Genomic DNA, 24,763 nt, shown 5'->3' with positions numbered 1-24,763 from the left:
CCCTTTATCATGTTTATAATGCTCTCTTATACGCTTCAGTGAGGAAAACAGAGAAAGGTCAGTTTGCTTACTTTTCTTCCCTGGGCGGTGGCTTAATCTGTGTGGCTGCAGAACTTTGTTCAGTTGCAGGACCAAACCGGAAGTTGATCATGGCTTCAGACTGCCAGAGACCAGATTGAAGAAGAGATTATATAAGAACACGTTTATAGATTGGCTCCACACTATCTGGCTTATGTATAACCATACTGGTGGTAACCTTCAAGGGGATTGCTTTGCATTGAACAGAGTCAGGATGACAGGCTCTCAGTAACAGAACAGGAAGGTTAAGAAAACAAGTATGGGACGGAGCACTTGAATAAAAATGGGAGATTAAATGCTGTCTAACTGAAAAAGGCATGGAATAAATTAAATTGGGGTTAAAATGCAAATGTTTTTCTACTGGGGAGTTTGAGTGCTTATAAAACTTAAGGGAGCAATGCCAGGAGGGAGGCTCAGCCTTTACCACCCTTGCTCCTTTTATCCTAACAATGAATATCCCTGCTATTCTAATCCGAACCTTCCTGACATAAAGCTCTGCCAGTACGCCCCAATCCTGACCTTAAACGTCTTGTGCTATTCAAGTCCTGAGCCCTCATCCCCTACCTGCTACAGCTCTACCAATTCATCTCAGTCCTAACTTATGCATCCCCTATTGTTCCTCTCATACGTCCTTTAGCAAAGAAAAAACAAAGCAGACAATATTTTTTTTCTTTTACATTTCAAACTACGGAGTCCACTCCAACCTATGCAGACGTGATCCGACAAGGTTTTAATCATATTCGCCATCTGGACGATGCCTTCAAAACAATGCGCCAGAGACACTGCAGGGAAATGAAGGATTTTGACCAGCACCAGTGGAAGAAGAAGCAAGAATTCCTCAGGAACAAAAATGAGTGTAGTTTCATTCTAGTATATTCTGTGATGATCTGAACCCAAATGGTGATTTCCTGGTCTGCCACAGGCAAAACCTGTTAGCCAACATTGATTCCAGAGGAGTTTCGGGGCATGAGGAAATATGGGGATGGCTTTGTGCAGCTAGTTATTCCAGGGGAATACAGGGATGCAGTGTGGTGTTTTTCTGACGTTGCTTTAGGTGGAATCTGTGAGCTAATGTTCATCCAAAGGAGTTTGAGAATCTAGTTTGTTTTGGAAGAGTGATCATGAATTTTGGTGAGGTTAAACAGGATGATTAAGAGAGTGAGTTTGGAGGGGTTGTGGAATGCAGAGCTTTCAATGTTTATGGATTTGGGGATACAGGGGTTAGCCAATGTCAGTTCCAAAGTGGTGAAGAAATCCTCTCCTAAACTTTCTTTGATTGCTTTGGGTGATTTAAGGATAGAAAAGATTTCTTACTACTTGAAAATACCTTTGAACAGTTTATATTGCTTTTCTCTCTCTCTCTCGCCTCCCCACTCCACAGAAAAGAGAAGCAATTGCTGTCAGAGAAAGGAGAGAAGCTGAACCAATTGCTGACCCCTCACCTGGATGTACTCAACAGTTCCGACAAGAGTTCAAGTCTGTCACAGAAGTGTCTTAATCCAGAAACAGCCATAAGTCAACAGCACCCTGAGCAAACCAGAATTCATGACTCCCCCAACATAAATGTCCATTCAGATCTTCATATGCATCTTAACGGTATATTTTGGGCAGGCCACCCTAAAGCTTTCTCCATCAATTAGGAACAGACAAACCTGAAAAAATGTGAAGATTCAGTTTACAGAAGTGCTCTGAGTTTAAAAATTTGACCTCACTGATCTGTAAAACTGGGCTGGAAAAAAAATCTCACAAGATTGCAAGAATGGAAGTAATACGAGGATAAAAAATATTTTTAATATTGAATTTTTTTTTAATAGTTTCATAGTTTGGTTCTTTGGCAAAGATTTGAGTTGTTTTTATCTGAACTAGCTTGGTCCCAAGCTGAAAGGCAGTGTAGTTCAGCCTCACTGCATCCCCTTGCCAACAATATATAGTAGTGGAGCTGTGCTGGCCAGCTGCAGACCCTCCCAGACAGGAGGAAAGTTGCAGGAGGCTCGCTGTGCTGGTGAAACCTGCAATGAATCCAGCCCTGTATCTCAGTTTTCCATGGTATAAAATAGGAATATTTTATCTGCCATACATGGGTGATGTGAAGCTTAGTTAAGGATTGTATAGCACTTTGAAGATGTGAAGTTTAAGTTCTGTGTATCAGCATTATCATCTTAACAGCACTTTGGGCTGAGTGGTAGCCTTTCCAGCTTGGTCCACTCATCTGCTTCCTGGAAGAGCCTATCTATAAACAGGAAAAACAGGACACTTTTTTAAAATAGGAGGCTAAAACTAGGCCTTGTCTACACAGGAAAATACCAGTTTTACTGGTATAATTTAGCAATTCCAGAATAATTCCCCCACATGGACACACTATTCCAGAATAAAAGTGAGCTATGTGAGTTAAGTAGTTATTTCAGAATAACATTTTTATTCTGGAAGTGTCCATATGGGAAATAGCTTATTCAACAAGAGCTCTGTGTAGCAAAAGCCTTAGGCTCCTAAGCCCACATTCAGGTACCTAAATACATGGCTTGATTTTCAAAAGTGCTGAGCACCCAGACACTCCCACTGAGGATGATCACAGTTTGCCTTTCCATGTTTCATTTCCTCACATGGCAAATATTAGAAATGCCTACATACACTTCTACACCCTTGGGGGCTGAGAGTGGTATTTTCAAAAGTACCCTGAAAGTCATTGGGATAAGTGCTCTTTCCACTCAGATGGTTTCAAAAATCTCACCACAACTAAAGCCAACAGCTTTGATATACAGCCATTCCTTTCCTGTTGTCAAGGATGATTCCCTACTCTGGCTCTTCGAATGCAGAAGGTGGGGGCCCATAAGGATTCTAAAAATTAATACTGGCTACTCTTAAGATTACAAGCTTCTCTCTGACCTTGGAGGGGTAGATGCTGCTACCGCGCAAATGCAAAAAAAAAAAAAAAAAAGTTTAAACCCAGGAAGGCACACTTGGGAATTCTTCCTGGTGGGGTACCCTCAAGCCCTCTGTGGAAGAGCTGAGAAAGAAAACAAAGGAAATCAGCTATTGCCACCAGCTAATTAAATAATATATGCACAAACCTCTTAAGACACAAAAACCCAAACCTCTTCTTAAAAAAGGGTAAACTTTATTAAAAAAGAAAAACATCTGGAACTTACGCTATTGCTAGATTTAAAAAGAGGAAATATATAATAATCGAGTGGTTTTCTTGAGGTCCAGCTTAATGGTTACAAGCAAAACAAAAGCATTTGGGGGGTTAGCACAGAGGAGTCCAAAAGCCACAAAGAAATAAAAGAAATAAACCTAATCGCATCTTCCTAGACATTTCCTGATCTACTTACATATATGGGGTTTTCAATAAGTAGTTTCTAGGTATGATTGATGATTTTTCATACTTGGCTCAAAGCTTTTTACAGCATAGTCCCAGCCCTGGCCCTGCTTTGTCCCCTCCCTCTGGGGAACAACAGACAGACGGACAAAAGGAAAGTTTTTTTCCCCCCCAATTTTAAAAAGTTCTAGCTCTCCCACTGGCTCCTTTGGTCAGCTGCCCACTGCCTTCCTTTTACCTATTGGCTTTTTTAATCCTTTACAGGTAAAGCAAGCAGAGAACAGCTACTAACAGGGATTGTGTAGCTAACTGGCTGTTCACAAAAAGGGAGCTATCCTCCCCTCCTCCTTTCATTTATCACACCTGTAGCAGTAAGGATATATTTTATGGAATTATAGCAAACCAGTATTAACTGCAGGTATGAACTTGAACAAGTAATTTCTGTTCACTTATCCAGGCAAGTAAGAGTACAATGTTTGTAACTGCTTTGACAGTATGAAGAGGCAGGATGAGCTGATGGATTACACATGTGACTTCCTCAGACGCTGCCTTTTGTGACCATATACAAGTTACTTACATCAACATAGTCAGAAGAAGTCTATAATTTTGCATGTCAATTTTTTGCTGGCTAATTTGACACTACCATGACCCTTATTTGGAGCTGCATGTGTAAAGCACCTTTGAAAACCAGGTCTAAACATGGCTGTGGTTTGGGGGGAGGTGGTGTTGCCCCTGCAAACTGCAAGCCTCAGGCAGCTGAAGATGAATTATTAAAATACTTTGAAGACAAAAAGCAATTTAAATGTACTGTCTATGTTTCATATAAATATTAGGGCTTTATGCAATTTTTAAATATAAATGGATGTGCCAATGCAAGATGTCTGGGCCTTCTGCCAGCAAATGAGCAGCCAGCAGGCCTGTCAAAAGTTCCTGTATGAAAATATTAACCAAGGTAATTCCCATCTGAGAATCCGGGAAAGCAGCTGGTTAGGAGGAAAAGGTGGAGAAGTGGCCCACTGTTCCGATGGCAATGAGTTTCCTTAAAAGAGGGACAAGGTGAGTAAGGTGGGATCTTTTACTGGAGCAACTTCTGTCGATGAAAGAGAAGACAGGCTTTGGATCAACACCGGAACTGAAGGTTGCAAGAGGAGCGAGTGGGAAAGCTGGTCTCCTCTTTCGCCCTCAGAAGTTGACCCAACACAAGCTATGACCTCACCCACCTTGTCTCTCTCACACCCTGGGACCAACAGGGCTACGCCACCACACTCCTCAAAAGCACGTCTTCTTGGGAAGTGACTGGGACGCGGCAGGGTTGGCGGTGTCACCAGTGTCACCCCCGCCGCCGCCGCAGGCCAGACCGGGGCTGTTACACTCGGGTGCCCCTGCGGCGGGCGGGCCAGCAGGGGAGAAATGACCCGGCCCAGGCGCGGCACCGGGCAGCAGCAGTACACGCAGGCCCCCCGGTGCAGGGGGCACTGGGGTAGCGCCTCCTCCCCTGCCGGGACTGAACGGAGCCCTCGGGCTGCCCACGTTCCCCGTCAGCCCCTGGAGCAGCTCGGAGCCGGGAGGCGCCAGAGGCCCCTGAAGCGCCCGCGGGCTGCCAGCGGCTGCAGCGCAGAGCCTCAGCCCAGGAGGGATTTGCAACGCCGCCGCCAGCCCCGCCCGGGCCCCGCGCGCTCCCGACGCCACTAGGGGGCGCAGCGTCACACCCCCGGCTTCGCACGGGCCGGGCCGCGCCGCGCTGAGGTACAGAGAGAACGTCGCTGACTCGCCCTCCCTTCCATGGTACAGTCCAGCTTCAGAGTCTTCCCCCCCGCGCCGCGTGACCGTTCGCGAGTCCGAGACTACCATTCCGGGCTGGGGAAGGGGGGGGGGGTCCGACATCTGATACCGGTTCATATCTCGAAGCCCTCCCAGGGGCGCTAAATATGGAACGTTCCATTAACGAGTAGAGCCCTGGGGAGAGGATGTCCTTTAACGTCTGCCCTTATACAGAATAACGTTCTACCAGTTCCCTGCTCCCCAGTGGTAGAGTCCTAACCTCTTCCACCGAGGTGGTACGGTCTGTTCCGCCGCCGCAGGCAGCGGAGGGCGTCGGATACCTGCCAGTGCGCCTGTGCAACATGGCTCCGAGGCCGGGCGCGGGCGCACGCGCGCGCGCGCTCGGGTAACCGCTGCCTCCTCTTGGGTTCAGTGCCAGCCCCTTTTAGCGGGAGTTTTGAGGCGGGAAGGGGGAGGCGACTCGAGCTTGTCCCCGGCCCCTCTGCCGCAAACGGCGAATAACGGGCGGGGCGGGGCGGGGCGGGACAGCTGCTCTCAGGCGGCGGGGGGTGAGCGGGGGATGCGTCCCGCCTGCTGCTGCGGGGCTGAGAGCGGCCAGGTCCGTGGGCCTCGCATCCAGCCGTCTCTCGCTGCCCCTGGCCAGAGCCTCTTTGCCCCGCACGGACAAATAGCGCTACTGTGGCCTCTGCCCGGCGGAGTCCCGGGCTAACTGGACATTAGAGCGGCCTAGCTAGGGCGCTCAGCGCTGCGTAGCCAGAGGGCTTGGCTACACTTGCAAGTTAGAGCGCATGAAAGCAGCCCCCCAACTCCTGAGGTGTCCAGCCTGGCAAGGCAGGTAGAGGGCCTGGACTCTGCAGCTGGAGCGCTCCTGGTAATCCACCTCCCTGAGAAGCATAAAGCTTGCTAGCCCCCCCCCCCCCGCATCTGTGTGGACGGGGTGTTGCATTACTGTGCTGTGATTGGTCTCCAGAAACGTCCCATAATCCCCTGAAGTCAAGTGGCCACTCTTCTCATTGTTTTGAAATCAGCTGCAGGCAAAAGTGCTACCACAATGCATTGCTCTTTGTGGCATTGCAAGAGCTGCTGATGTGGCCCCGCCAGTGCGCTTGCAGCTGACAGTGTAAACACATGGCAGCGTTTTCCCTGCTGAGGTCTCCGAAGGCTGGTTTAACTCCTAGTGCTCTACATCTGCAATCAAGCCCAGATTCGTGTTGTAGTTAGATCGACCTAACCCCAGCTATTCTTCTTTCAACCCAGCTATGGCCTGTGGGAGAAGTGGATTAAGTACAGCAATGGAGAAACCCATTCCATTGGTTAGGAAGCAGCTACATTTCAGCACTGTAGTGGCACAGCTGCTGTAATGTGTAGACATACCCTGAGAAGACAAGTAGGATTTGCCCCTTCATTTCTTTAACATGTATCTTGGGAGGCGTAGAAATAAAAATAGCGGGGCAGTAACTCTGGTTAAGGTTGGAGTAATAGGGAAGGATTCACGCTTTTTCCTTCTCAAGGCTCCCCCAACCCCATGCACAGCCCCATGTTCTGTCTCAACCCTTTATCTCCCGTCTCCACACCCTGTTCCATGTTGTCCCGTGTGCTTGGAACCCTCCTTATCTCAGTGCACCAGACAAACAATAATGCATGTCACACACATGTAAAGACAAAAAATATACTTCAAGATAAATTCATTCTCTGGGTGCATTTGTGCCTGATTTTTGGAGTTGGTCTGTATAAGATTTTAGATATAACTCCAAGTTGGCTGTGGGGCAGAGACACATTACCATAGTAGGAACATTGGAAGGCTCCCCAGAGAACAGGGGAGTGTCTACACTGCTACACCTCTTAACAAGGTGTGGCATGGTTCCCCCTACAGCCATTGCTGGCCAATAGGAAGGTACAGCCTCGGCTCTGCCTACTCTGCCAATTTTGAGTTGCCATTTGACCAAAGGGGAGCAGTCCCCTTGCCCTTTTGAATGCGAGGAATGCAGGACAGGGAAGGGAGGATTTATTTTTAAAAAGTACAGAGAGGGGACTGTAACATGCCCTTTACCTTTTATATTAATTTTTCTTCTGTCAGTATCTGCGGGCAAGGAGTTTGTTAATGTTACTTCAGGAAATACTTCACCTTTTGTTATGAATATATTAAAAGAAAATTGATACAGATGACTAAATTTTCATAACTGGCAGGGATTCCATCCATTTGTCTCGAGGAAAGAAGTACATTGTGGTGCCATATAGAGGTTTCAGAAACAACTTATTTGAATATTTTTCATTAGAAAGTAAGATAAGTCATTCCATTTTATTTTTACTTCCAAAGAATTCCTCTGAAATTACACCAATTTTTTTCTTCCTTTATTTCCATTTTCTCTAGTGAGGAAGGCTCTTTGTCACATCAGTTCTCCCTCCAGAAAGGGAAACCTTGCCTAAGCCAATTTGGGCAGAGTGGGTCTTCTGAGAGCAAAACAAGATTCTCCCTCCTTTATTGGGGAGCTAAGCACCTCTGCAACACATCCATCCCCTGCTGACACATGCAGTGAAGGACCAAGCTTAGAATCTGAATTTGGATTCTTATGTGATGGCGCATTGAGATCCCACTGTGCCATTGAACCCCTATTAAGAGTACTTTATAATTACTTTATGTATTTCCACCCTGATGGTGTGTGTGTTTGCCTTTTTTAGTACTGACTGACGCCTTATTGCCTGCTCTTTCACAATGAAAGCCATGGAGGATCAAGTAGTGCAAGAAGAAGTAGGGTACCAGGATGATGAGGTATTTATGGATTGTGAAAAAATATGTTGCAGGGTGGTACATTTGATTACAATCTAAAGCAAAGAAAATCTTGCTTCCCTGCTCCCTGCACACCCTTATCCTTCAAGATCAAGTGATCTTTGTCAACGTCTCAAAACACACACACCCAAATAAATTATGTAGATTTATTGTTATCATCAATACATTTTTTACTCTTAGAGTAAATGTAAGGAGATCACAAAAAATTGACTTTGAATTAGGTGTCTCCAACCTGAAAAGGTTGAAAAACATTATAGTAGAGGGTCAGAAGGAAGAGTATCATTATATTGCTTCATTAGTGGAGTTTCTCAGCATGATTGGTGGCAGTGTTTCTCCGGATGGTTACACAGTATGAGGACAAGAGGAAATGCTGAAGCCCTTTTGCTTCTTTCTTTGTTGTGCCTATATTGGTAGGTAGTAGGACATGTACTATTATGAAAAGCAATCCAGGTCTAAGGATTTAAAACTGACATATGTTAAATTAGACGGGTAACAAAGGGAGATACAGGTCAAAAAAATGACCAAGATTCTATCTTTCTCCTGCCTCATTTAGGAATCCTTGTTTCAGGATATTGACCTGTTGCAGAAACATGGAATTGTAAGTATAAGTAATAGATATTATCTAGACAGTTCTGCATGGGATGTTATTTAGGAATGTTACCAAAAACCACTTATCCGTGAGTGGCGGCAGTGACGTCAACAGAATAATTCTTCTGTCAACCTAGCTGCATCTACACTGGGCAAGTTTTGTCTTTGATAGTTTACATATTAAGGGCCAGATTTTCAAAAGTGCTTACCACCCAGCAACTCTTGAAAATATGGCCACTTATTTTAGCACCTAAGTGAGAGCAGTTGGATGGTGAGCATTTTTTGAAAATCTGGCCATAGATTAGTTTCTGCACCAGCCAATAACTATCTATAATTACTCCAACATCTTCTCTAACCCCTACATTATACTGTGAGTGGCTTTGTTATGCTGTTCTCAGAATGCTGGTGAAATGGGGAGCAGTTTTCCTACTAGTTAAAAATTCTTCAGTAAACTCCACCAGTAGGCTTCTCAAACTGGAAAAAATAACTCAATGATTTATATTAAGTGAGTGCTTTTAAAACCCCTTTATGTATGACTTTTCTTTTTCATGACTGGCTTTTCTTCATCCATCCTTGTCATCATAATAAGCACAAGATAAACCCAAGGAGAAGACAGAAGCTTCTTAGTAGAAGCAATTAATTTATTCATTATTCTTCCTAGTGTCATTTGCACACAGCTCCTGGGCATAAATGAGGGACACATTCAAGTTTTTACCCAAAGAAGGGACTTGTCTGGAGGTGACAGTTTGAAGCAGTGTCCATTAAACCTTCTGCTACTATTTTATCTAAGTAACCCACTGCATTGCTTCTGTTCCATTACATTTCCATTGAAGTCATGGCACAACCATTATTCAGAAACACAGCGAATGCATTCCCAACCAGGCAAATGTAACATTTGACAACAAGCAAGTGTATTCTTCCCTGGACATATTTAGAACATTCAGAAACAACAAAGCAGTTATATCTATTTCTTTCTTAGTGAAAATAAACATACATGTGAATGTACAATATAAAAGGCTACAAAAGCTTTCTTTTACTTTCCAGTCATAGCATTTCATGAGCTAGTGATCACAGAATGTGAACTTTCTTCACAGAATGTGGCTGATATTAAAAAGCTGAAGTCCGTGGGAATCTGTACCGTCAAAGGGATCCAGATGACAACGAGACGAGCATTGTGCAACGTGAAAGGGCTTTCAGAGGCCAAAGTGGACAAGATCAAAGAAGCAGCCAACAAACTAATTGTAAGCAAATCACATATCTAGCATTTTCAACTTAGAAGCCCACCCTCCCTCCCCTGCTAAGATACTTAGCAGCACTTTCCACTGCAAGCATTAGAACAATCATGCTTACAAGTGATTGTACTTATTAGTCTGAAATCAGAGATACTACTTTTTAGTCAGTAGCAGCCAGACTGACAAGTATGATGGCCCTTGACAGGTTCAGCCAGATGAGAGGTCAATGAGGAGAAATGGATCTTGGCTGAGGATATCACATTCTTCCTAAGTATCAGACCAAACTGAATAATTTCCTTTGGTGTTCCCCTAGGAACCAGGATTCTTGACTGCCTTTGAGTACAGCGAGAAACGGAAGATGGTGTTCCATATCACCACTGGAAGCCAGGAATTTGAGTAAGTTTATCTCTACTTAACCCCTGCCTGAGCTTTGCCCAAAAAGTAATCATATTCTTTTTCTCCAACTCCAAAACAACTATTAGAGACACATGTTCAATTAGGACACAGTGGGTGCACTTGCAAAAAAGCAAGTGGAAGTGAGTCATTTAATCCTGCTCAGAGTAGGGTTGGGTGGCACTGATAACAAGCCTGATTCCTGCTTACTCTGCAGTCTCCACTCTTGCTACCACCTGTGGAACTGTAATGTTGGTGAATTGTAGGACCTAAATTTGCCTGAGTAGACTCAAACTTTTTGTATGCTAATCAAGCTCATACACATGATAGTTTCATGTCAATAACATGCACCTCAAATCTAATTTCAAAAAATAAAAGTACTAGCTGACCCTGTTTATTTTGCTTGAGGATTATGCAGGAAAACCAAAAAAAAATTCCCCACATTCATCCGCTTTCCCAAAAGTGACACAATATATGTGCAATATGGTGGAATGGTTCAGCAGCAAAACCCCCGTCTGAATCAGAAAGGACTCTTCTTCAAAATGTAGGAGCAGACTGTTTGGTTCTTGCATGCACATGCACAAGGAGGCTTCCCTCCTTTTTGTGTTCTGCAGAGGTGTAAGGCACAGTTACAATCCAGATACTATCTTAACTGCAATGACTGCTTCTTCAAGCACCCCCAGTTTGTTAACCATCCTACAGGGGACAAAGAGGAGGTGGGTGTCTTTACACATTGTCTCATACCAGACAATAGAATAGCTGACTGTGCACGGCAGCACTCCTGACACCTTTCTAAGGGGGAGTGTAACCAGGGCCTGATTAATCTTTAGTGGGCCCAGCACCAAACATATTGGTGGGCCCCCATGGAGGAAATGGAGCATGGCATGGGGAGGTCAGTCCACAGACAGAGGGGCCAGCCAGGGTCAGTGGAACATGGCATGGCAGGGGCAGCCTCTCTCCACCCAGCCCAGTACGAAGGCACTATTTACTAACCGGCAGTTGCCAGACGCATAGTGGCCTGCCCGGCCCTGTTCTGCCAGCGAACACCTTCCCCTCTTGGGCGGGCCCATGCCACACCACACAGCGCCCCCTGCCCAACACCCTCCGACTCCCTATGCCCAGAGCCTCCCTGGACCTACTATGCCATCGCCTCCCTCAGATCCCCCCAACACAAATGCACCATGCCCAGTGCCCCCCTGCCCACAGCCCCACCACAACTGCCCAGAATCCCCCACAGAACCCACACTCCCTAGTGCCCCAACACACACAGATCTTCCCTGCCCCCTCACAGCCAATACCCGCCCCTCCTGACCTCCCAGAGACCCACTCCCCCAAGCCCTGTCTCCTGGCTGCACTCACCGGCCCTGCTGGGAGGCGACTATGTCTGCCAGGCTGAGCTGGCTGAGCAGCTAGGGCTGGTTCCAGGGCCGGGAATTGCTCCATCCCTTCAGGAGTGGCTTGATCAGCCAGACCAGGGCCTACCCCAGCCACGCTCCCTCAAGATGCCTTGTCTGGAGGGGCCCAGCCAAGTCCCCCACACTGCCCCGTCCCCCTGACCTGGCTGAGACTGGCCAAGCTTCTGCACCAGTCTCAGGTGGCTCAGCTCCAGGGAGATGGGTGAGGCCCCACAAGTGGTAGGAAGCAGAGACTGCCAGGAGCCGGGATACACTGGGATCCAGCCGGGGGCAGAGAGGAGCAGGGGGGCGAGACCAGCCAATGGAGAGGAACCCTCAGTCAACCGGCAGGCAAGCCTATAGGAACAAGTGGTGGGCGGAGGGAACAAGCAGGATCTCAGGGCACAGTGCAAGCAGAATAGTCAGGGGCCCCATCTGAGTATGGGCCCAGCTCCATGGAGCCACTGGCGCCATTGTAAACCCAGTACTGAGTGTAACAAGTGCATTCCCAAACCTGCCTGGGAGCTTTAAGAAGCATTGTGTCTAAAACAGCATTTCTCAAATGTGGCCACCAGCGGATTTTTTTGCGGCCACGACAACCTTCAAAGCATGGGCGGAGATTGGGATGGAGGGAAAAGCAGTGGCCCCTCCTGCAGTGCCTAGCTGTTGCACCTGAATAGCTGTTACCAAGGGCAGCGAGATGCACTGTCTTAGTGTTTGCATTGGTACCACCAGCAGGGATTGGCGCCCTGCACCACGGAGCCTTCTTGGGGGTTCCAGGCAGCGCTTCTGGAGATACATGGGGCTGGTGTGTGTGGTGCCAGAGGTGGCTCTTGTTAGTGGAGGTGGCTGTGGTATTCAGTCACTGGGATTCTCCCCTGAGCAGCTCCCCCATTCCCAACCAGCCAGGGCATGGGGAGCCTGGGGCTCCGCAGGTGGCTGGTGAGTTCCTGACCCACCTTCCCTGGGGTGGGTTCTCGCTGCAGGGCCGCAGGAGGCAGGGACAGAGAGACGGGTTTGTCAGTTTGTCATCAGCAAGAGTTGGTGGCCGTACACTGAGGCCACCAAAAAATTTGTTGTGAGAACCCCTGGTCTAAAGGAGTTCTTTCTGGGCTGGTGCAGCTCCACACTGTTCTTAACAGTGACTTGTGCCTTAAAGGTACTTTCTGGATTTTTTTTCTTGCTGGGTAGTGTGTGCAAAAACAAGTAAAAAATGACTAAACATAAGCAGAAAATAAATTGAAAATGTGGGTAAATTAATAGATTAGGGTTATAGCAATCCCATGACCACTTGTTGGTGGAGCCTTATCTTCTCAAAAAATATTTTCTCTCTTCTATCTCCCAAATGGCCACTCAAGCACCTGTAGAATGGGAAGGGGAAGCTGAGACAGAATTAGCACTCTGTATACCAGGGATCTTCTGGTGCCCCTGCACCCTATCACATCATGAGTTAAGTGCAGGGCCTTTTGGATGAGAAGAGATTTTCTTAAAGTGGCAAAGATTCCCCTTTTGACATTACTCTTGTGACTGTGGGCATTTCAATATGCTTAACTCTTTCTCTCCCTCCAGTAAACTATTGGGTGGTGGGATTGAAAGCATGGCAATCACAGAGGCCTTTGGAGGTGAGTGAACCATATTAAATGGATTTTATTGAGTGGATTACCAGTAGAGAGCTGCAGCAGATGTTTAGGTTTTAAAGCAAGCTACGTTATTTCTATAAAACTCTCATCGCACTGGATATGAAAAGATGGAGGTTGAGGCTCAACTGTAATGGATGGTCCCTTTCCAGGGTTGATGTAAGCAGAAATAATCTCATCTTTGTCAGTGTTTTGCCATTGTTCTTCTTCAGTTGCTGCAGATGAGAGTTGAGCTGGGTAACACTCACATTTGGAGGCATGCTGGTTCAGTATGATATACCATTATGAACAGTTTTCATAGTAGCAGCCGTGTTAGTCTGTATTCGCAAAAAGAAAAGGAGTACTTGTGGCACCTTAGAGACTAACAAATTTATTAGAGCATAAGCTTTCGTGAGCTACAGCTCACTTCATCGGATGCATTAAGTATGTTGTTGAACAGTGTTGCTCAGGAAACATTTCCCCATTTTGCTTCCCCATTTCTTCCCAGTAATGAAACCTTGATGTGAGATTTCCTGCTGATACATACTCTTCTCCACAAAGAATCAAAACTTAAAGTTCAGCCCAAAATAGACTATTGTAATTCAAGAGATGTGTAAATATTTGCACCCAGCTTCTCTCATTCATTAGCTTTACTACAGGCAAAAGTCACAGTGTAAAGCAATATAAAGTATGCAGATCCCCGGATGTTGCAGATGTCATTTTGGCAGCACCGTACAGAATTCAAACAATGAGATATGAACAAATAATGCAATGCCCTTCATATCAGATTTAGATAGTAAGCTATTATTACAGCAAAAGTCAATCAGCAAGATCAAAAGACTTCAGCAGCAATAACTATAGTTTATCAAATAGAGCACACTCCCCTTTTAAAAAGTGTCCTTGAGGCTTGAACAGTTTGATGAAAGATTTTCTAGACATGTTGTCTTCAAATATTATCTCCTGGTCTTCAAAGTAATACCACCAACTTGAAATCTAGATAAAAATGAGATAAAAGTTGTTTCAGGTGTTACCCCCACCCTTGAGTCTCTTGACCAATTTTTATGGATTTAAAATAACATTTTTAAAATTTGATTTTCTGTTCTCATCTGTTATGTGGAAGACCCACACAACTCATAGTGGAAAATAACTATCTGAGTGTATAAGGGAAGTAGGGAAAATAACTATAGACAAAGTGCTGTCAAGTGTACGAAGTAAGCAAACTGAAAAAAATATTTTTTTAAACCTTTTACCTACTGCAAACTTAGGTATTACTTGTAAAAATAGTAAGTTAAAATATTTTAGACAGAAGTATGTTTTTTTAATTGATAGTATCCATTTAAAATCGATGCTAATATTTCCATTTGAGTGCAAAATACCTGTGCAGTAAATGGAATTCTTTGTAGGTTGATTGTCATGATTATTGCAGTGTTTATCTGTTTCTTTGAGAAACGGTCTCACAGTCATCATTCTTGTCTCCATTAAGATGTCTTGATGTGTGCTAGGTTTGCTGGATCCTACACATAAGTGGGAATGGCAATCACATCACCATTTGGATTGTTAGTATTATTGTACTAACTCTGAGCAAGGCTATTTCCCATCCGCGTTGTCAGTTTTCACTGGTGCAATGCCAGTGGAACAGCAAGCACTGGTGTAGCCATTGCACCAATGCAATTAGTCTCTCAGTACAGTCACAGAATGCTCCAGTGTATCCTTTACTAATAACTTTGACAGCTCATGGCAGTGCCTTTGGCACCTGTCAAGATGGCTCTGTATGGCACAACAGCAGTTATGGCTCTACGTGGACCCACAATTCCCCCCACATGTCTTCTCTTTTCAGGACTGGCCAAAAGTAAATGAGGCAGTATTTGGATGGTTTCAGGTATTACCAGGCACCTCTCCTGAGATCCCTGCCCCCAGAATAACAGTGGACAACCAACAAGATAATACAAAATACAAATTTATAAAACATGTAAAATGTTTTTCTCTCTCTTTTTTTTTTAATTCTATGGACATTATTCACTTATTCCAGGGAGCTGTGCCAGGGACAGTAGGCTAGATGCAACAATCCATAGACTCTGCAGTACTTGCAGTGAGTGTTCTTTGTGGACAACATATATTGTGGACAACCAGAACAAGATGCCTATTGTAGACACACTGCACCATAGTGATCATATGGTGTAAATTACAATGGTGCAATTCTCAAACAGCTTTGGAGAGCAAAGCGGTGGCTATAATGGGTTCTGGGATTGCTCACATGGCTTCTGACATTGGAACCCATTTGACTGAAAATAAAGTTAAGCCTGGTCAGTGGAGTTAACCCAACACCCTCAGCAACATCTAACATTTTTCCAACAGTGTCTTGGAGTTGATATTATTATGGGCTGGGTATAACCATTGCTCCTCATTTAAGATAGCTGTAAGAAAACATTAAGCTCCTTTATGGAAGTAGAGGAGGAGTACTTTTGGCACCTTAGAGACTAACAAATTTATTTGAGCATAAGCTTTCGTGAGTTACAGCTCTCTTCAAACCAGACAGTCTCTACATAAAAAAATAAGTGGACACAAATCAGACATCAAGAATTATAACATTCAAAAACCAGTTGGAGAACACTTCAGTCTCCCTGGTCACTTGATTACAGACCTAAAAGTTGCAATATTACAACAAAAAAACTTCAAAAAACAGACTCCAACGAGAGACTGCTGAATTGGAATTAATTTGCAAACTGGACACGATTAAATTAGGCTTGAATAAAAGACTGGGAGTGGATGGGTCATTACACAAAGTAAAACTATTTCCTCATGCTTATTCCCCCCCACCCCGCACTGTTACTCACATCTTCTTATCAACTGTTGGAAATGGGCCATCCTGATTATCACTACAAAGGTTTTTTTCTCCTGCTGATAATAGCTCACCTTAATTGATCACTCTTGTTATAGTGTGTATGGCAACACCCATTGTTCCATGTTCTCTGTGCGTGTATATATATATCTTCCTACTGTATTTTTCACTGCATGCATCCATTGAATTGGGCTTTAGCCCACAAAAGCTTGTGCTCAAATAAATTTGTTAATCTCTAAGGTGCCACTAGTACTCCTCGTTCTTTTTGCTGATACAGACTAACGCAGCTACCACTCTGAAATTGTCAAGCATGATACCTCTCACAGTGCAGCACTTCTAAGCCCTGCTGTTCATGAGTACAATTTGCACTGTACTTCATATGATTTATGAGTGGGGACTGAAAAACAGAAAGCAATACAGGTGATTGAGGTTTTATAAATGAGAGTGTATTCTTATTGCAACAACTCATGTATTTGATAAACTGTAAAAACTTTTCCCCTTGTTTTTTCTCTTTAATAGAATTCCGAACAGGCAAAACCCAGCTTGCCCACACCCTTTGTGGTAGGTATACAGTCTTAATATTGACAGTTATATCCCTCTGTAATCTCATTCATCAAGGAGTTCTATGGCAATATCAGTCTTTGCTCTCTAAAAGAAACACGCTACCAACTTACTAAACAGCATTTAGGAGCTAAGACCTGCCTGCATGTAGCTTGGGTACACGTACCTAAAGATGAGCTCCTTTCTTAGATACATGAGAAGGAAATACCTTGTCTTAGAGAAGTGGAAATATGCCATCTTCTGTTACCTTTAGAAATGTTGTGAAGTAAAGACTTCAGTGAGTATTATTTCTATTAATTCAGATATATATGAATTGTAAGTTTCTTTGTTTACATCTGTTCCTTTGCCATTATTCTATACTTCAGAACATTATTGATAGTGTTTACATCCTCTTTGAATCCATTCAAAATGCTGTGGCAAAAATATTCTTCGCAGTGTGTTGCTTTGACCACTTTTTCCTTCTCCTATAAAGGCTCTTTATAGCTTATCCTTGCCCTACCTCTCATCTTTATACTCTGTAGAAATGTAGACTCCCACCTTCACTCTGCCAACAGTGCCACCCGCGATTGCCCATTTGTACAATTTTTGGATAAGCACCATCATGCATTCTCTCATGCTTCCCCTTATGCTTGGAAAGAGCTCACGGTAATAATTGGTGAGACCACTACATTATCCTCCTTTTAATCTCTCCTTAAAATCCACCTTTGCCACAATGCCTACAAAATGGTTAGGCAGCTGATGTGCTGCAACCACTGGGACTGCTGCTTATTATATTGTTTTAACTGTCTTGCTGTTAACTTGTGCTCTCCCCAGTCTGTCTCTTCATATCCACCTATTGTCTCCTATCTTAAATTTATATTGTAAAATCTTGGTTAAGGACCATCTCTTTGTAATATGTTTGTACAGTGTAAAATATAATAGGACTCTTGATGCTACCACAGTACAGATACATAATAATAAATATTGTAGTTGTTAATAATATTGGAATTTAGTTACTAAAAATTGTGGAGAACCAACAATTTCTCAGTCTGATCTCCCTTTATGACAGGTATTGAGGCCCTTCCTTGAAAAATGGGCTTTTTTTCATATAGTGCAAGGATGTCCAAGTTACAGCCTGAGGGCCACATTTGGTACAGAATAATCATTTTTTGCATGTAGGATGAGGACAAAACTGATCATTTGAATTTGTTCATTGCTGATAAATTCAAACAACAGTCGGCATCTATTTATCTACCAAGAAAGATATATATCCAAATAAAGGGTGGTAAAAGCGTAGTAGTTAAAAGATGGAAAGGTCCTATTAGATCATTACCATTGATCTTAGCAAGAAGGCCAAGATGTTTTTCTACATTAACTATTACTAGTTGTTTTCATTAAATATTTATTTTTAATAAAATTATGCAAATTTAGATGCAAAGTAAGTGTTGGTGCTCAGTAACATAAAGTTTGATTAAGTTTGACTTGACATCCCACAGAGAAAATTTACTTTGGTTCCTTCTTAAGCTAGCTGTGGAGGCAAGTCAGCCTTGCTAAAAAGGCAACTCTGGTTATTAGTACTGGATCATTTGTGTGTTGTTTACAAAGTGGTGGATCTGTCATTTGTTAAAAGTAGTAGCAGAGAGAGTTGGAGGGGTGGAAGAGGCTTTTTCCCCTCTGCCCATATTGATCCTCTCTTTATGATGCATTTTAGTGACAGCTCAGCTTCCAGGAGCAGATCGCTACACAGGAGGAAAAATTATCTTCATTGATACTGAAAACACTTTGTATCTTTTTTACTTAACAAGTTGTAGGTATGATAGAAAGGGATGCTGATGCATCTTGTAATGAGTACAGCATCCTCATAATCTTCTGATGGAGTGCATTTTATTGCAGAAAGCAGATGAGATGCTCTAAATGACTCCATTCATGGATAAAAGTAAGGAACTGTCTATCAAATCTGGCCCATGGCATCATGAAGAAAAACAAAGTCAGTGCTGTCCACAACAGTTTATTCTTATTATAAATTACTAAAGTAAGAGGCCAAAATGATTTAGGTATTGGAGTTTGGACCAGGTGCTTTTTATCTCTAGGTCATTTGTTATAATCCAATCCAAATGGGGGATAGGGGTGGGGTTAAGATACAGAACTTATTTTATATTTCTATTTGTGTAGTTCTAATGTGCTCATCTTTTTAATATCTAGGTGATAGAAGCTTTTCATATCCAGATTACTACTTCAAAAGTGATTCCACTGTTTGTTACTATCTCACAGCTTTTTGATGGACTATGTAAAGAGTTTGCTTTCTGTCTAGTTAGTCTGTATCACAAAAACAAAACAAAACACATCACCATAAGCATTAATTGCTCCTCTTGTTGGCAATATCAACAGAGAGGCCAAGGCCTTGTCTGGGAGCTCTGGATTTGGACTTGAGTTTTATGGATTTTCATAATTGCATGATGTATATAAAGAGAATCCTTAAATGCTACACATTCCAGCCGTCCAGATCGTCTTCGTGACATCGCTGATCGCTTCAACGTAGACCATGATGCAGTGCTTGACAATGTGCTGTATGCACGTGCATATACCAGTAAGATCATCATTGGAATGGGCACAACACCCTTTCCCCACACCTCTAAAACTACTGTTCCAGCAGTTCTCAAGTTATTGGCTAAGACCTTTCCGTGGGGATCACTAACATTTTTCTGCATGTGGGGAATCACAAGCCTGCTTCAGTTTTCTGTTGTGGTCCTCTGCTGCCTTAGATTTGCTCAGGATAAGTGGTCCTACTTAGTTACATTCTGTAAACTATTTAGCAAATTCCAGAAATACTAAAGGCTTGTCTAACACCAGGATTTAAACCAGACTAAATAGAGTTAATCCATTTTCAAAATGCTTGCATACACATAGCGTAATTTATTATAGCACATTAACTCTGTGTTTATCTCAGACTCTGGAGTCCTCTTTCAAAGTGAACTAAGTTTGATGCAGTTGAGTTAGTTCAATTTATTGGCCATATGCAAGCAATGCTGCTGCATGCTACTTTGGCAGTCCTCCAGCTACTATCCCACACTGTTTTGTGGGCGACTGTTGACCTGTCTGTTTACCTGTGCGGCTGTGATGCTTTCTGGGGATACCCAGGGTGGTGAGGAATCTCACTACCACCTGTCCTTAGCATGACGAAACCTTGTCTGTGTCTGCAGGGAGTCAGCTCCCCAACTCCACTGGCCGGGGCAACACAAGCACTTGCATACCCTGCTGTCTCTCTACTGGTTAACAATAGGCAAACTCCAACCCTCAACTCTTCCGAGTGTCTCCCTGGAGTGTCCAGTCCCTGGTCCAGTGGACACTTGCAGTATTCACAGATCACCTGCTTCCTAAAAATCACTAAACCCCAGTTTACCAATTTCACCTTAGGTCACTTCTTTGCTTAACAAACAGCATTAAGATACTGAAAACAGTATGGCTGTTCTTATGTTCTTAAGTATAAGTTTATTTAACAAAGCATAGAGATTCAAATAATAGCATGTAGAAGTTCTGAAAACAAATGGGTACATATAAAATGAAATCTTAATATTCATTCTAGAACCTAGATTTAATTACCTAGATACTCTGATGTCTTAAGCATAATGCTCACCCAATGTCCTTGCAGTGTTTTACAGCCAGGCTTGGCTGTGAACTTCCTTTCATGAGACAGACATGCTTGTCAGCTTGTCTCCGAGTTGGCCCATTGTGTTCCATTGCCTCCTAGGATATAAAAGTTCTCTCCTTTGTCTTCATTCATATTCAGGACACCCCCTGCTGTTTTGGTTCTTCTTGTAGATTTCACACCCTTTCAATTGGCACCTGGCTCAGTATGCAAATAGACCTCCATTGTGATGCAGACAATACACAGTGCACATATGACCAGACAGCAAGATAAGCATCTGTTACTTCCTGCCTCAAAGGACTACGTCTGAGCATGTCACATCTTGGTGACTGACCTTAACTCTCTAGTACCTTAAGAATGTAACTTTCAATATAGATGCATAATTTCTTAAATATTATCCATACATACATTGTGCAGTAATGATGATGACCAGTGATTATGGTGGCTCTTGGTATTGACTTTGCATGCTACCCTTTGGTGTAGTATTATGAATATATCTGACAGAGGGGATACTTGCAAAACCCCATGCACCTCCTGAGCCCTCTGCCAGTTGACACCAAGAGGTTCCTGAGTCACAGAGCCCTCCACTGTTCTGCTGTTGATCAGACATCCCCATCCCTGTATAAAAATTGGCTTGGGGTCAGAATTTGCTCATTTACTCCTGGATTTGAGTATATCAGCCATGCTGTGATATTATTCCAGAAGTCTTATAGTATGCCTTGAGCAGCCTCTTGGAGCTATGCAGAGACTCTAGATCTCATCGCCCCCTGCAGAGAAACATCGATGCAGGAAGCTCTTGTGGCTAGTCACAAAAATAAAAATCTTTCTGTAGACATGGCTAAGTACATCTCCATGAAGGGCCACAGCTGGGATACCTAACAGTGCAGGATAAAGAACAAACAACTCAGGAGAATGTACATTAAAACCAAAGATGCTAGGAAAAGGTCCAGCAATCGAAAGGTGTCGTCCTTTTTATGAGGAGCTGGACAGGATTTTGATCAATTATACCACTGCAGAAACCAAGAAGTTTGCTGCTCCACCTCCCTCCAGGACAAGCACCAAGAGTCATTGGAGGATGAACACAAGGAGGCCAGTGAAGAACTGTCTCCAGAAAACCAGGAGCTTTTCGGGACTGAAGACCCTGACAATGGCTGGGTAGAAAGCAAGCCTGATCCCTGCCATGCAGGAATGAGCCAATTCCCAGCCAGAAACCCAAAATGGTACTGAAGAGGTAGATCCGATCCAGGGAACAAGAGCATGTAAGTATTTATATCTAAAATTTATTATTATTATTTATTATTTTGTTATGCTATACTGTTGTGCTAGCTTTTGTTCCAGGTGCCCCGTGGCCGCAGTCATTTTTGACAGATGTTTATCCAGCCCCCTGCCTCCTTCGGCTCAAGCTGCCTGTCCCATTCCCCTCCCCCCACCATCTCTCCCATACACTTCTTCAAAATGGCAGCTGCTCTAGCTGGGCATTCAGCCTCTGTGTCATGCTAATGTCCTGACCATCAACCAATTTGAAGCCCACGCCATGGAGGACACAAAACTATTAACCTATTTTTCCTTCCCTTCATCTGTCCTTCATTGCAAAATCCCTCCTCCCAGTCCTATTCACCAGCTTAACATGGTTGCTGGCAGTATGGTGCAACCTCAGCCTGTACCCAAACTGCCTACTCCAGTGGATGCAAATAATGAAAACATTCAATTGTGTGAAATTCAACAGGAGTACTTATGGCACCTTAGAGACTAACAAATTTATTTGAGCATAAGCTTTCGTGGGCTAAAACCCACGTCACCGGATGCATGCAGTGGAAAATAAAATAGGAAGATATATATATACAGAAACCATGAAACAAAGGGTGTTATCATACACACAAGAATGAGAGCGATCAGTTAAAGTGAGCTATTACCTGCAAAGGAGGGGGACCTTTTGTAGTGATAATCAAGATGGGCTATTTCCAGCAGTTGACAAGAATGTTTGAGGAACAGTAGGGGGGGGGAAATAAACATGGGGAAATAGTTTTACTCTCTGTAAGGACACATCCACTCACTAAAACGGCTGCTACTCTGAAACAGTTTATTGAGAGACTGGTTGCAGAAAAAGAAGTTTGGTTAGTATTCTCACTTTACATGAGGTAGATGTGAACATTGCATGGCAAAACTACAGCTTCCACTCAGTTATAAATGTCCTGTAGCACATATTTTTATAGGGAAAGAGCTTTGCCTTAGGGAGAGCAAAGTTCTTAGTGCCTTTTAACAGGCTTATATTGAGAAAGACTAGCAATAATTAATGCTTCAGACAGTCATTGCCGAACTCTGTCTGTTTTTCTCTGTACTTTCACCATGTCTGCAGGAGAGAGAAAACAGAATCTAAGGGTATGTCTACAGTATGAAATTATTTTGAAATTATTCTATTCGAATTTTTGGAAGCTATTTTATACATTCGGTCTTCTGTGTCCCCACTAAAGTATGTGAATTCGGCAGAGTTCGTCCACATTACCAAGGCTAGCATCGAATGTCGGAGCGGTGCACTGTGGGTAGCTATCCCATAGTTCCCACAGTCCCCGCCACCCATTGGAATTCTGGGTTAAGCTCCCAGTGCATGATGGGGCAAAAGCATTCTCGCGGGTGTTTCAGGATGTGTGTCGTAAGTCAATCCTCCCTTCGTGAAAGCTATGGCAGACAATCATTTTGCGCCTTTTTGGCATACTGACACCATACTGCTTTCAGCAGACACTGCACCGCTGCTCTCCTGCTACTATGAATCCACCTCTTATTTCCTCTCATCTTCCTATGAAATCACTAATATCTACTCTTTCTCTTCCTCATTGAACACGTCCGCTGCCAACTCTGCTCAGCCATCGTGAACTGAGCAGCACAGCTTCTGTCGCCAACTCTGCTCTCCCGCTATTGCCGCGCTTCTGAGATTCTCCGTGTTGTCTGTCCTGGGCTCCCACCTCTGTGAAAGCTATAGAAGACAACCATTTACTGCCTTTTTTCGGCTACCGTGAACCAAGCAGCACAGCTTTCACCACCAACTCTGCTCTCCTACGTTTCGCGCCCTTTTTCCAGGATTACCTGTGCAGGCGCCATAGCTATGGAGCCCGATCAGATCTCCGCTGCAGTTTTGACCATTGTAAATACCTCGCGCATGATACAGCAGTATGTGCAGTACCTGCAAAACCAGGCAAGGAAGTAATGACAGCGCGATTACGATAGTGATGAGGACATGGACACAGACATTCCTAGAAGCACGGCATGTGGTGATTGGGAGATCATGGTGGTGTTGGGCCAGGTTCATGCCGTGGAACGCCGATTCTGGGCCCAGGAAACAAGCACAGACTGGTGGGATCGCAAAGTGTTGCAAATATGGGATGATTCCAAGTGGCTAAGAAACTTTCGTATGCGTAGGGCCACTTTCATGGAACTTTGTGACTTGCTGTCCCCTGCCCTGAAGTGCAAAGACACCAAAATGAGAGCAGCCCTCACAGCTGAGAAGCGAGTGGCCATAGCCCCATGGAAGCTTGCAACGTTAGACAGCTACCGGTCAGTCGGGAATCAGTTTGGAGTGGGCAAATCTACTGTGGGGCTGCAAGTAGCCAATACAATCATTGACCAGCTGCTATCAAGGATAGTGACTTTGGGAAATGTGCAGACCATTGTGGATGGCTTTAATGCGCTTGGGGTTCCCTAACTGCGGCGGGGCAATAGACGGAATGCATATCCCTATCTTGGCCCCAGAACACCGGGGTGGCCAGTACGTAAACCGCAAGGGGTACTTTTCCATGGTACTGCAAGCACTGGTGAATCACAAGGGACATTTCACCGACATCAAGGTGGGATGGCCGGGAAAGGTGCATGACGCTTGCATCTTCAGGAACTCTGGTCTGTTTGAACAGCTGCAGGAAGGAACTTACTTCCCAGACCAGAAAATTATTATTGGGGATATTGAAATGCCTATAGTTATCCCCGGGGACCCAGCCTACCCCTTAATGCCATTGCTCATAGCTGTACACAGGCACTCTGGACAGTAGTAAGGAGCAGTTCAACTATAGGGTGAGCAAGTGCAGAATGGTGGTAGAATGTGCTTTTGGACGTTTGAAAGCGCGCTGGCGCAGTTTATTGACTCAGTTCTCAGCACAACCAATATTCCAATTGTAATTGCTGCTTACTGTGTGCTCCACAATATCTGTGAGAGTAAAGGGGAGACATTTATGGCGGGGTGGGAGATTAAGGCAACTCGCCTGGTGGCCAGTTTCGCACAGCCAGGGCAATTAGAAGAGCGCAGCAGGGCACACTGCACATCAGAGAAGCTTTGAAAGCCAGTTTCATGACTGGCCAGGATACAGTGTGATAGTTGTGTTTGTTTATCTTAAAGTTACCCGCCCCCTATATAAATGAAAGGAAATAAAGTCACAATTGTTTAAAAACTGTTCTTTGTTATTTGTTGTACAAAATATTGAGAGAAATCAGAAGCTAGACGGGGGAGAGGGGGTATTGGGTTATGGGGGTGGAGGAGGAGAGAAGGACAAGTCCATAAACCAAATA

At 44.1% G+C, this 24,763-nt stretch overlaps 2 protein-coding genes across 17 annotated transcripts in view; both read left to right on the top strand.

Annotated features, from left to right (window-relative positions):
- The window catches only part of FAM227A (family with sequence similarity 227 member A), a 34,508-nt gene extending 32,630 nt beyond the window's left edge, over positions 1–1,878 (top strand). For 2 of the 4 annotated variants that reach the window (XM_043501601.1, XM_038403048.2), the window contains exons 11-12: positions 765–932; positions 1,460–1,878. In XM_043501601.1, the coding sequence (XP_043357536.1) occupies positions 765–932; positions 1,460–1,718 (427 nt within the window). In that variant the 3' untranslated portion in view covers positions 1,719–1,878. The remainder of the gene's footprint in view (positions 1–764; positions 933–1,459) is intronic. The other 2 variants (XM_043501597.1, XM_038403057.2) reach the window with 2 other exon arrangements.
- Positions 1,879–5,058: 3,180 nt separating this feature from the next.
- The window catches only part of DMC1 (DNA meiotic recombinase 1), a 39,021-nt gene continuing 19,316 nt past the window's right edge, over positions 5,059–24,763 (top strand). For 3 of the 13 annotated variants that reach the window (XM_043501641.1, XM_043501631.1, XM_043501610.1), the window contains exons 1-9: positions 5,422–5,561; positions 7,856–7,946; positions 8,518–8,562; positions 9,647–9,793; positions 10,098–10,180; positions 13,141–13,193; positions 16,546–16,587; positions 18,278–18,350; positions 19,062–19,153. In XM_043501641.1, the coding sequence (XP_043357576.1) occupies positions 7,890–7,946; positions 8,518–8,562; positions 9,647–9,793; positions 10,098–10,180; positions 13,141–13,193; positions 16,546–16,587; positions 18,278–18,350; positions 19,062–19,153 (592 nt within the window). In that variant the 5' untranslated portion in view covers positions 5,422–5,561; positions 7,856–7,889. Of the gene's footprint in view, positions 5,180–5,421; positions 5,562–5,594; positions 5,775–6,150; positions 6,211–6,920; positions 7,071–7,855; positions 7,947–8,517; positions 8,563–9,646; positions 9,794–10,097; positions 10,181–13,140; positions 13,194–16,545; positions 16,588–18,277; positions 18,351–19,061; positions 21,472–23,287; positions 24,646–24,763 lie in introns of those variants that run through there. The other 10 variants (XM_043501655.1, XM_043501645.1, XR_006276803.1 and 7 more) reach the window with 9 other exon arrangements.

Source organism: Dermochelys coriacea, chromosome 1, assembly GCF_009764565.3.
Source record: "Dermochelys coriacea isolate rDerCor1 chromosome 1, rDerCor1.pri.v4, whole genome shotgun sequence".
In the NCBI taxonomy this organism is placed as follows: domain Eukaryota; kingdom Metazoa; phylum Chordata; order Testudines; family Dermochelyidae; genus Dermochelys; species Dermochelys coriacea.
This window is presented reverse-complemented; position numbering and strand designations above follow the sequence as displayed.